At 42.3% G+C, this 12,361-nt stretch overlaps 1 protein-coding gene across 5 annotated transcripts in view; it reads right to left on the bottom strand.

Moving 5' to 3' along the window:
• FAM149A (family with sequence similarity 149 member A) overlaps window positions 1-12,361 on the bottom strand; it is a 56,819-nt gene that overhangs the window by 2,530 nt on the left and 41,928 nt on the right. For all 5 annotated transcript variants that reach the window (XM_047715317.1, XM_047715328.1, XM_047715337.1 and 2 more), the window contains 5 exons: window positions 9,723-9,811; window positions 9,044-9,253; window positions 1,217-1,334; window positions 305-433; window positions 140-218 (listed from right to left, as the gene is read on the bottom strand). In XM_047715317.1, the coding sequence (XP_047571273.1) occupies window positions 140-218; window positions 305-433; window positions 1,217-1,334; window positions 9,044-9,253; window positions 9,723-9,811 (625 nt within the window). The remainder of the gene's footprint in view (window positions 1-139; window positions 219-304; window positions 434-1,216; window positions 1,335-9,043; window positions 9,254-9,722; window positions 9,812-12,361) is intronic.

Genomic DNA, 12,361 nt, shown 5'->3' with positions numbered 1-12,361 from the left:
GCACGTAGAGGGCAAACGTTTGGTATTTCCTCCTACATGTCAAAATAGTCCTGTTAAGGTAGATAATCCCTAATTTCTCTTCCCAACACTTGAAACCTCACATATGACATCATTTTATTTATATGTGGAGAAAACTGACCTGTGAAGAAACTCTGACCTGTCCACATGTGACCAGCAAACTCCATCAGGGTCAGTGAACCTTTTCGAGGAGTATCTAACTGTTGGAAGAAAAACAAAAGGAGGGATGAGTTTTATTATTTCAGATATTTTTAAAAATCACATTTATGGTTAACAGGCAACCTACCCGAAATGCGTGGGTCGTGCTGGGTCTCGAAAAGTGTTCTATCGTCAGAGATCTTTCCCGAAAAGGCAATCGCTCTAAACTGTCAGGTATCGCACTTAGCACACGGTTTTGTGGGTGCCTCCCTCTGTACTGAATAAAGGATAATATGTTCTGGTTTAAGGTAAATGCAATCCTTAAAAAAGACAAAAGAAGATCCCTGTGCTCATGGCCTCGCTAATTCAAAACTTTTTTAAAAAAAGATTTTATTTATTTATTTGACAGAGATCACAAGTAGGCAGAGAGGCAGGCAGAGAGAGAGGAGGAAGCAGGCTCCCTGCCGAGCAGAGAGCCCGATGCGGGGCTCAAACCCAGGACTCTGGGATCATAACCTGAGCCGAAGGCAGAGGCTTTAACCCGCTGAGCCACCCAGGCACCCTGCTAATTCGCTAAATTCTTATTTAAAAACTGTGAAGTATAAGGTCCATCAAGCATGAATATCAATATATATTTTAATTATGTAATTTTGTTATGTAACCTGAGAAAATGGTAGTGTCCTCATAGATAAACATGGATTCAAAAGCTTAGCCACCTAAAATCCTTACTGTTAAATTAAAATAGTCATATAATTTGGCATTTGTGAAGCAACAGACATTTTTATTAAAGTAATGCTTGTATCCTTCTATTAAGACTTTACTCTAAGGGGCGCCTGGGTGGCTCAGTGTGGTTAAAGCCTTTGCCTTCGGCTCAGATCATGATGTCAGGGTCCCACCCCCTGTCCCTTGTTGCAAGCCAGTTACTTCCAGGAAGCAAATCATGGAGACATTTGATGGCACTGAGTTCATTGAGAAGGGTCAAAATTATATTTCGCTTATTTGTCTGTTTTCCCATAGACAATCTAAATGGTGCACTTAGATAGAATGAGAGTTGTCTTACAGAAACAGGGCGAGATCCAGGAATCACCATATTCTGCTCCCCGGTCTCTGCACCTACTGGGGGTAACCTGCTCCAGGAGGAAACCGGTGGGGAGGACACTCGCTCCATGCCAGTTTGCCTGTGAACACAACAACACATGACTGAGCAGTGGGCTCTGGACAGAGGGGGGCAAGACCCCACCCCGAACCTCATCTGAACTACTAATCACAGCTGCCTTCCAAAAGAAATGCTCATGTAGAATGAGCAGAGTGTCAGCCAGACCAGTGAGGAGAGGCGACTGACCACCAGCTCTAGTCACCCCCTCCTTGGTCAGCAGTGATGTCAACCTGTATTTCCTGAGTGCTCAGCTGTGCCAGTCCCTTGCAGAACATAAGTTCCTCCCCCTAAAGAGCTTACTGGTTCCTGAAAACACGATGAAAACCCATGAAGTAATTAGAGAACAATTTAATCAGTTTGTGTAATAAAAGGCCATAGTGAATGATTCTAAATGTAAGTACTGTAGAAATTTAGGGCATGGATGATCAATGAAGTATAAAATCAATACTATAAAACCTAAAACCTACATAAGGTCATTAAAAGGAGAGGCAAAATATGTTTTTTCTTTTAAAATTTTTTTCATTTATTTGAGAGAGAGAGAGAGAGAGCGAGCATGAGCTGGGGGAGGGGCAGAGGGAGAAGCAGGCTCCCCTTGGAGCAGGGAGCCTGATGCAGGACTTGATCGATCCCAGGACCCAAGGATCATGACCTGAGCTGAAAGCAGACACCTAACCGACTGAGCCACCCAGGTGCTCCAAGAATATGTCCTTTGATGGGAAAACTAATTATTATGACAGTGTCAGTTATCCCCACATTTTTAATAGATTTAAGGCCTGAGGTTCAATGTGATACTTTTCATTTTTGAATTTGACAACCAGAACATAAAGTTTGTCAGGAAATGTGAGGAAATGTTAATAAAAGAAGAGTAATGATGATAGACTTTCCCCACCAGATATTGACATTGAAACATTATCTGGTTCATGCACAAGAATAGAGATGGATATTCTAGGAAAAGATTCTAATTCATTTATTCATTAATAATAAAGTTATGAAAGGGGCTGGGCAAGATGGCAGAGAAGTAGGAGACCCTGTTTCAACCGGTCCCCTGACTTGAGCTAAATATCTATCAGAACACTCTGAACATCCATGAAACCAGCCTGAGATGTAGTATTATATACTTCTGGATCTCTATGGTGGCAGAAGACACTAGTGGAGAGGTAAAGCAGAGTGGGAATGCTTACACCAATATCAGAGGATAAACAGAAGGGGGAGGGGGCCACCAGAACCGACCCACTGGAAAGTAATACCCCAATACGAAAGTGCCCTCTGCTTGGGGACCAGCATTAACGTGGAGTCTGGTTAAAAGCACTCAAAAAGAACAAAGGGTTTTAAGAGGCAGTCGGTGGAATTCGGTGGCCACAGGCACGGACCTAACCCCACGGCCCCAGAGCGGTCACAGCCAGCACGCACCCATGTCCGAGAGAGCCAGGCAGGGCTCCCAGTCGGTGGTCCCTGAGCCTGTGGCTTTCTACAGCTTGCACACTGCCGGGGCTGGGCACATCTCCACCTATGCCTGAGACAGCCCGGCACAGGCTCCTGCCAGAGGTCCCTGGACCTGCAGCAATCTGCCACCTGGGTCGCCGCGGGGTCCTCGAGTACACCCGGCATGGGCGTGGACTCTAGACAGCAGTTCCAGCAACAGTAGCCTTTGGTATTGGGCTCACCTGGACCAATATCACTTTCGGTTTTAGTGGCACTGGGGTGACACTAAAGGGGCCTTGGGAGACCACTGAGACGGTGGCTGGGAGTGCACACTGCCTGTGGGGGGCTGTGGGGTTCAGTGGAGTTTGCAAAGGGGGAGTCTGTGTGTTGTGGACGACCCAGAGGGGAGCAGACTGAGGCTTCTCTCTGAGGTGGAACAGAAGGAAAACTTCTAGACTCTTTCTATGAGGCCAACATTACCTTGATCCCCAAACCAGGCAAAGACCCCATCAAAAAGGAGAATTTCAGACCAATATCCCTGATGAATATGGATGTCAAGAGTCTCAAGATCCTAGCTAATAGGATCCAACAGCACATTAAAAAGATTATCCACCATGACCAGGTGGGATTTATCCCTAGGATGCCAGGGTGGTTGAACATTTGCAAATCAATCAATGTGATAGAGCAAATCAATAAGAAGAGAGAAGAACTACATGGTCCTCTCAATTGATACCGAAAAAGCATTTGACAAAATACAGCATCTGTTCCTGATTCAAATTCTTCAAAGTATAGGGATAGAGGGAACATTCCTCAACTTTGTAAAATCTATCTTTGAAAAACCCACAGTGAATATCATTCTCAATGGGGAGAAACTAACAGCCTTCCCACTGAGATCAGGAACATGACAAGGATGCTCACCCTTGCCACTATTGTTCAACATCATACTAAAAGTCCTAGTAACAGCAATCAGACAACAAAAAGTAATTAAATGTTTCAAATTGGCAAAGACGAAATCAAACTCTCTCTCTTCATAGATGACATGATACTTTATATGGAAAATCCAAAAGACTCCATACCCAAACTACTAGAACTCATACAGCAATTCAGTAATGTGGCAGGATACAAAATCAATGCACAGAAATCAGTTGCTTTCTTATACGCTAACAATGGAAATATAGAAAGGGAATTTAGAGAATCAATTCCATTTACTATAGCACCAAGAACCATAAGATACCTTGGAATAAACCTAACCAAAGAGGTAAAGGATCTGTACTCGAGGAGCTATAGAACACTCAAGAAAGAAATTGAAGAAGACACAAAAAGATGGAAGACCATTCCATGCTCTTGGATCAGAAGAATAAACATTATTAAAATGTCTCTACTGCCCAGAGCAATCTATACTTTCAGTGCCATCCTGATAAAAATTCCATCAGCATTTTTCAAAGTACTGGAACAAACAATCCTAAAATGTGTATGGAACCAGAAAAGACCCCGAATTGCCAAGGAAATGTTGAAAGAGAAAAAACAAAGCTGGGTGCATCACGTTGCCTGATTTCAAGCTATATTACAAAACTGTGATCACTAAGACAGCATGGTACTGGCACAAAAACAGACACATAGATCAATGGAACAGAATAGAGAGCCCAGATATGAATCTTCAACTCTATGGTCAACTAATCTTTGACAAAGCAGGAAAAACTGCCCAGTGGAAAAAAGACAGTCTCTTCAATAAATGGTGCTATGAAAATTGGACAGCTATGTATAGAAGAATGAAACTCAACCATTCTATTATACCATACACAAAGATAAACTCGAAATGGATGAAAGACCTCAACATGAGGCAGTAATCTATCAAAATACTAGAGGAGAACATAGGCAATAACTTCTTCGACATCAGCCACAGCAACTTCTTTCAAGACATGTCTCCTGGGGTGCCTGGGTGGCTCAGTGGGTTAAGGCCTCTGCCTTCGGCTCAGGTCGTGATCCCAGGGTTCTAGGGTCGAGTCCCATGTTGGGCTCTCTGCTCAGCGGGGAGCCTGCTTCTCCCTCTCTCTCTCTGCCTGCCTCTCAGCCTACTTGTAATCTCTGCCTGTCAAAACAAATAAATAAAATCTTAAAAAAAAAAAAGACATGTCTCCAAAGGCAAAGGAAACAAAAACAAAAATGAACTTTTGGGATTTCATCAAGATAAAAACCTTCTGCACAGCAAAGGAAACAGTCAATAAAACAAAGAAGCAGCCCACGGAATGGGAGAAGATATTTGCAAATGACACTACAGACAAAGGGCTGATATCCAAGATCTATAAAGAACTCAAACTCAACACCCAAAAACCAGATAATCATGTCAAAAAATCGGCAGAAGACATGAACAGACACTTCTCCAGAGAAGACATACAAATGGCTAACAGACACATGAAAAAATGTTGGTCATCATTAGCCATCAGGGAAATTCAAATCAAAATCACATTGAGATACCACCTTACACCAGTTAGAATGGCCAAAAATAAAGAGGACAGGAAACAACGTGTGTTGGAGAGGATGTGGAGGAAGGGGAAACCTCTTACACTGTTGGCGGGAATGCAAGTTGGTACAGCCACTTCGGGAAACAGTGTAGAGATTCCTTAAGAAAATAAAAATAGGGGTCCCTGGGTGGCTCAGTGGGTTAAAGCCTCTGCCTTTGGCTCAGGTTAAGATCCCAGGATCCTGGGATTGAGCCCCACATCGGGCTCTCTGCTCTGCAGGGAGCCTGCTTCCCCCCTTCTCTCTGCCTCTCTGCCTACTTGTGATCTCTCTGTCAAATAAATGAATAAAATATTTAAAAAAAAAGAAAAGAAAAGAAAAATAGAGCTACTCTATGACCCTGCAATTGCTCTACTGGGTATTTACTCCAAAGATACTGACGTAGTGAAAAGGAGGGCTATGTATCCCAATGTTCATAGTAGCAATGGCCACAATTGCCAAACTGTGGAAAGAGCCAAGATGCCCTTCAACAGAAAAATGGATAAAGAAGATAATGGTCCATATATATTTAATCAAATATTACGCAGGCATCAGAAAGGATGAATACCCAGTTTTTGTATTAACATGGATGGGACTGGAGGAGATTATGCTGAGTGAAATAAGTCAAGCAGAGAAAGTCAATTATCATATGGTTTCACTTATTTGTGGAGTGTAAGGAATAACATGGAGAACATTAGGAAAAGGAAAGGAAAAGTGAATTGGAGTAAATCAGAGGGGGAGACAAAGCATGAGAGACTGTCGGCTCTGAGAAACAAACTGAGGGTTTTGGAGGGGAGAGGGATGGGGGGATGGGTGAGCCTGGTGGTGGGTATTAAGAGGGCACATATTGCATGGAGCACTGGGTATGGTGCATAAACAATGAATCTTAGAACACTGAAAAAATAAAATAAAATAAAATTGTAAACAACAACAACAAAATAAATAAAGTTAGGAGAATTAAAATATGACCCTTTTGACCTCTGATGTTTTAAAATACATATACTATCCATTGTTTAGAAGCTGCAAGGAAAGAGTCTTGTGTCCTGCCAGTGGGATTATAAATTGTGAGAACCATTCTGGGAAGAGCTTTGGAAAATATTTCAAGAGTCTTAAAAATACCTGTAACCTTTGACCTGGTAGCTTTACTTCTGGGTCTATACCACCAGGACACAATTTAAAGTCTTCCTTTTTAAGATTTATATCAAATGATATTGTACACCTGAAACTAATATTACACTAACTGGAATTTAATAAAAACTTAAGAAAGGATTTATATAAAATGATGTCCAGGGACACCTGGGTGACTCACTGCCTAAGTGTCTGCCTTTGACTCAGGTTGTCATCCTGGGATTCCTTGGATCGAATCCCACATTGGGCTCCTTGCTCAGCGCGGAGTCTGCTTCTTCTCTGCCTGCTGCTCCCCCCTTTTTGTACACTCTCTCTGACAAATAAATCAAATCTTTTTAAAAAAGGATGTTTGCTGTACATTATGATAGTGAAAATACAGAAGGAATGAAAAGTTTCCATAACGGGAAATGCTTAAAAGATTATCACATACCACCTGTTATTTTCTAGACATTAAAATCATGCTTTGAGAAATATTTAACAACATGGAAAATATGAATAAAATTAAATGAAAAAATCATATGAAAAAGTGCCACAATAGTATGATAATGTGGTATTAGAAAAAAAACAAGGGAAAGAAAAGAAAAGAAACATGACCATAGACAAAATTGGTAGTAAACTTAGCAAGTTATCATTTTTATATTTCTACATGTTGGCCATACAGGGGATCTTTGATACCTAGTCATATTTCTAGTATTGTTCTAATGTTCCACAGGGAACTTTTTGTACTTTGATAGTTAAAAAACTTATTTTAATAAAAGTGAAAGGCAGAGCATGAACAAAATCTCGGAAGTCAGAACATGCATAGCTGGTCTGTTTGTGGCTCAGAAAGATGGTAAGGCTGCCCCCAGTCAAGGTGGGTGAGGAGAAGTAACGGGAAGATACAGTTATGTAGAGTCAAAGATGGTGACATTGTCCCCAAGGAGCAAACATGGGTTGTTGTTGGGACAAAAAATAACCCTTATTCTTTTTGTGCATAAAACACAGATATAGGGATGCCTGGGTGGCTCAGTTGGTTAAGCAGCTGCCTTTGGCTCAGGTCATGATCCCAGCGTCCTGGGATCGAGTCCCACATCGGGCTCCTTGCTCGGCAGGGAGCCTGCTTCTCCCTCTGCCCTCTGCCTGCCATTCTGTCTGCCTGCATTCGCTCTCTCTCCCTCTCTCTCTGACAAATAAATAAAATCTTTAAAAACAAAACAAAACAAACAAACAAATACAGATATAAAGAACAGTACATAGACTGTACAGTATGTTTGTGGCATTAAAATTCCACAAGTGGGGTAGAAATTAGGAAAACCAGTCTTAAAGGGCTCCTTAGTATGGCGATATTAAAAAAAAATTTTAAAAAGGTTGGAAAACACAGGTCTACAGTTAGGGACAGGGCAGAACATGAAGGGAACAGACAGTTGGAGGCATCTGACTTATCTCAATAGAAAACAGAAAAGGTTTGAGATGAAAGCTTGATGATGGAGTCCAGCTGGACTGGGGGGAGGAGATGAGGGCCCACGAGGTGCTAATGACACCGGATGCAGGGGTCGGGGTCCCAGGTGCCACAACGAGAAGGTGAGAGTTCTTGGAAGAACTGCCAGAGCAAACAACCTTGGACAACCTGAATATCCCAAATAACACTGGAACTATCAGCTCCAGATAGTTAAAGGAACAGTGACCCTTCAAAAAACCAAACATGGCCTGGCATTGTGGAATGCATCCTGAAAAACCCAGTTGCTGGTTAAGTCCTGGTGGCTGCTCATGCCTTCCACCCCTGCAGTGGGGAGGCGGGTGGCCCTAAGGCCCTAGGGTGTGGCCTCCAAAGCTGGACAGCACTGTGGGGAGTCCCAGCTCTGTCTCTCCCTGGTGGGATCATCTTTGGCAAATTATGCAACTTCTCTCAGGCTCTGTCTCCTTACCTTGGACCTGGGATACTATGAGGACCAACTCAAACGATTTGTGCCCGGGAATAAATAAGATAATAAATGTGACTCCCTTAGCCGGTGCTGGTAACCGGATACACCCAATAAACACTGACCCTTATTATTGAGAAAGCTGATGTGCTCTTTTGTAATTCTGCAAAAAAACAAGGGGACAAATTCCTTTCTAACAAGGCAATGCTCTGAAGTTGATACCTAAGGTCAAAAGCTTTTTTGAAACTCCCCATGTGGGGCAAAACACAGCCTTAGAGATAGATAAAAACTAATAGTTATGCTACTTCTGAAACCAATATCACACTACATGTTAACTAACTAGAATTTAAATAAAAATTTGAAACAAAAAACTAATAGTTACATACCTCCCTTTTATTAGTATAGCATTTTATGCACATTAATTGTTTTGAACCTCATAATGAGAAAGAATGAATTATGTAATTTGAAAACATTAGCTAACTATTCCTTTTACAAGTGAGGCCACTGAATACCAATTCAAGATGGCTTCACCATTACAGCTGCGTTTTGCTGCCCGGTTGTGTGTACAGCTGCAGGTACAATACCTGACTTTATGTTCTAGCATACAGCCAACTCAACTACTGCAACACAGCTCATGGGAAATATCCAAATTCACAAACTACTTAGGAAGTGGCCACATAAAAGCTGACAGAGGATGCTTCTGCGTTTGAGTCCATAAGCCCTAACTGGTGAGCCTCTCCCTCCTCTGTGACATCTGGTTTACCAGGAGAGAGACAGGACTTACAGTTTTGTTCCCCTAAGAACTTCATCACTGTACACATTGGGGGTTTTCATCCTCTGTGAGTCTGCAGTAAGAGAAGGCAGCCTCGTGTAGGCGGGTGTTTTCCTTTCAGAAGTGTGGAGCACTCGAGCATCAGAGGTTCGGCCCAGGCGGTGCCGTACCAAAGAAAGGGCACCAGGCCCTGCACCCAACAATCTGTCCTCTTGCTCATTCCTGCGGGGTGGAAGTCAAGCTGATTACTCAGATGTCAGCATTAGGAGAACTTGTGTCCATGACCAGGCATCGTCTAGAACAGCACCTGGCTCAATAAACATCGGTTGAATGAATGGACAGACTATCATTTCCAATTCAATTTCTGTTTCAATGAAGAATCTTCCACAGGGGGAAAGAAGTCTAAGGTTCTCACTGATTGTAATCCTATAGTATAGCCCACGAGGTTAAGAACTCACAGCTCTCTTCCCCTTATCTATCTGCCCTAGCCTAACGGTGATCATTTTGTGGTTGATATTAGAATGGTGTGTCTTCATTCTCACGTGTGGCTTTCTCCTTCCCTAATGGGCTCAGGCACACCTAGCACATATGGGGTTAACCAGGATGCTCCATATCCCACAAGCTCTGTAGTCTTCAGGGCTCAGGGGTATCCAGCCTACAGAAGAGAAAGGTAATCATTTCTTATACGTACTGTGTTCTAGGTCTCTGCTGCAATGGCTTTGCTTGAATTGTCATCACACCACTCAAATCACTATAAAAATTGTTGGAGAAGCGATGAATCTGAGAAAAGTAAAAACAGTACAAATTAAAAAATAAGCACCCAGTGCTATTGTGATTACCGGTGCCTGTCAGGAATTAGCAGGAAAAAAAATGGCACACTCCAACTGGCTAATTTGAGGAAAAAAATGTAACACGCATGATATTTTAAAAAGATGTGGGAAGAGAAATTAACAAGGACTGGCTTTATTCCCCCAGGCAATATAACTACATAACAGTAGAGACATATTACCACAAACAGACCTAGAAGGCCAAAAGTGAGGGAGAAGTTTCTGGAATCTGGACAGCGTAACTGGTTGGGAAAATGCCACCAATTGCTGTGACCTGGCCAAGAGGCCAGGAATAAACAGCGTCCCGCCATTCTCCTCCCCTGCTCTGAGCTCTGAAAGCTGCAGGGCAAGGGAGCCCTCCCTACAGCTTGCATGCACCAGCGTCCGGAGACACGGGGGGAGGAAGGTAGAGGGAGAATCTGGAGAGGCAAAGAAAGGCTACCCCAGCTCCTAATTGGGCTGTTGCTTTGGACCTCTTCTCCTACCCCAGCCTTCATAGCTTGCTCCATGTAGTTGCCTTGGGAGCCGCAAAGAAGCCTGGAAAAAACCCAAACCCCAGATCTCCAAGGCTTACATTTGAATTCCAGTTCTAACTGTTTCCTGTTAGGTGGTCTTGGAAAGATGACTTTGTTCCTGGAGACTTAATTCCCTAATCTTTAAGTTGAGGATAAGGACACATACTTCATATGAGAATTAAATTAGGTAACACTGGTAGAAGCATGAAGTGAGGGTAAATAATCATGATTTCCCTATCTGGTCCCATCATATGGCCAACTGGGGTGGAAAACAACATTTAGATTCAGGGAAATGGGATTTCTGAAACTAGAATCATATTCTAGTTGGAGAATAGATGTAGCAACCACAATCACATTTCCCCCATGATGAATGTTAGAAAAAATGTTAAAGGAATAAAGTAAGACCTGTTGTAATTACCACTAGAATACTTTGACTATTTCAAAAGAGGCTGTAATAATATTTCATTTTTACTTCCACCTTTGTTGTCCATTCTTTTTCTCTTAGCATTGATCCAAATGAAAACAACAAATTAGCTATAAAAAAATCTTCAAAACCCATCCAAAGCTATAAAAAGAAAATACTTGTAGAAAGCCCTTTAGATTTAAAAATTTCCATATTTCTCAGGTTTACTTATATTGCCTAATACTTAAGGTTCTTTCCCATGTTGTCATCAGCTGCCCATTTTTATACGATGCATACTGCATATTTGAACATGCAAAGTGGGAAACACTGTTGAACCTGCCTGAGCAGTTTAAAAAGTCCAAAAAATACAATAAATGGTAGCAGCTCTGAAAGTTTATCTGGAACAGCAGAAGCAAAGAAGGTTTACCATAAAGCCCTTATGCTACAGAGTAAAACAATCCTATGAGGCATTTCTATTTTAAACTTCTGCCCCCTGGACCTCACACACTATTCTGTCTTCTTCCAGTCTTGCAAAGAGCATCTGTTTGCTCCCATGTTAGGTGCATATTTTTGCCTCTGCCTTGAATATCTTCCCTTCTCCTTTCAGGCTTACTAAATCCCACCTATCATTTAGGATTTAGTTCATGTATCACTCTACTTTATGGAGGTATGCTGCTTTTCCCCTGAGCCCCATGGCATATATGAGGTAAAGGACATCAAATTACAATATGTGATAGGATAGGATAGGATAGGATAGGACATACAATTCACATCTGGTTATGATGAAAGCTAACGCTTACTGAGCGCCTTCTCTACACTACACATTGTACCATATGTCTTATTTCCTTTCCTTCTCACAGCTTCCTGACTCACATATCCCATAGATAATGAGATGAAGGGTTTGATTCAGGATCACAGAGCTAAGAAATTGTGAGGTCAGACCCTATACTTGTAGTCAGTCGTACAGCTCAAACTGTCATCCATTCTATGATCTACTGACTGCCTCATGTTGCCTGTGTGCGCATGTGTGTCGTAGTGTTTGGCATGGCTTGACTCCCTCCAGCTAAACTGCATGTACCTCAAGACCAGGAATCCTGTCTTATCCTATTGCTCTGTTCCCCCACATAAGATGGGCTATGCAATACATAAAGTCTAAGCTCCTTAGCACTACTGAAGGTCTCCCATGAACAAGCTCAGCCTTTCCAGCCTCACCCTCCACCAGATCTTTGACTAAGGAAGCAAGTTGAGAAAAATGTATTGCGTGCTTAGCATGTACAGGTTCTGTGTTAGGTGCTCTTACCTATTCATATGATTCTATTCTCACCACCCCAGCATTCTCGCCTCTAACCCCACTCCACCCAATCACTGCTCTCTAAACGTGCCCCTCTCCATTCCTGAAATGACCCACGCAGACTTCCTACCCATTTAAGACCTACTCGTTTCTTCATGTTTCTGCTCAATGTTCACCTCCAACCTAAAAGATCAACATTTGAGCCCTAGTCAGGATGATTCATTCTCTCTGTGATTCTCCTGAGGCCTTGTTCGGCTCATGACTCACAAAATGTGTTGCCTGTGACTTGTATTA

Source organism: Lutra lutra, chromosome 2 (assembly GCF_902655055.1).
Source record: "Lutra lutra chromosome 2, mLutLut1.2, whole genome shotgun sequence".
In the NCBI taxonomy this organism is placed as follows: domain Eukaryota; kingdom Metazoa; phylum Chordata; class Mammalia; order Carnivora; family Mustelidae; genus Lutra; species Lutra lutra.
The sequence above is the reverse complement of the archived record's forward strand: the minus strand, read 5'-3'. Positions and strand labels throughout refer to the sequence as shown.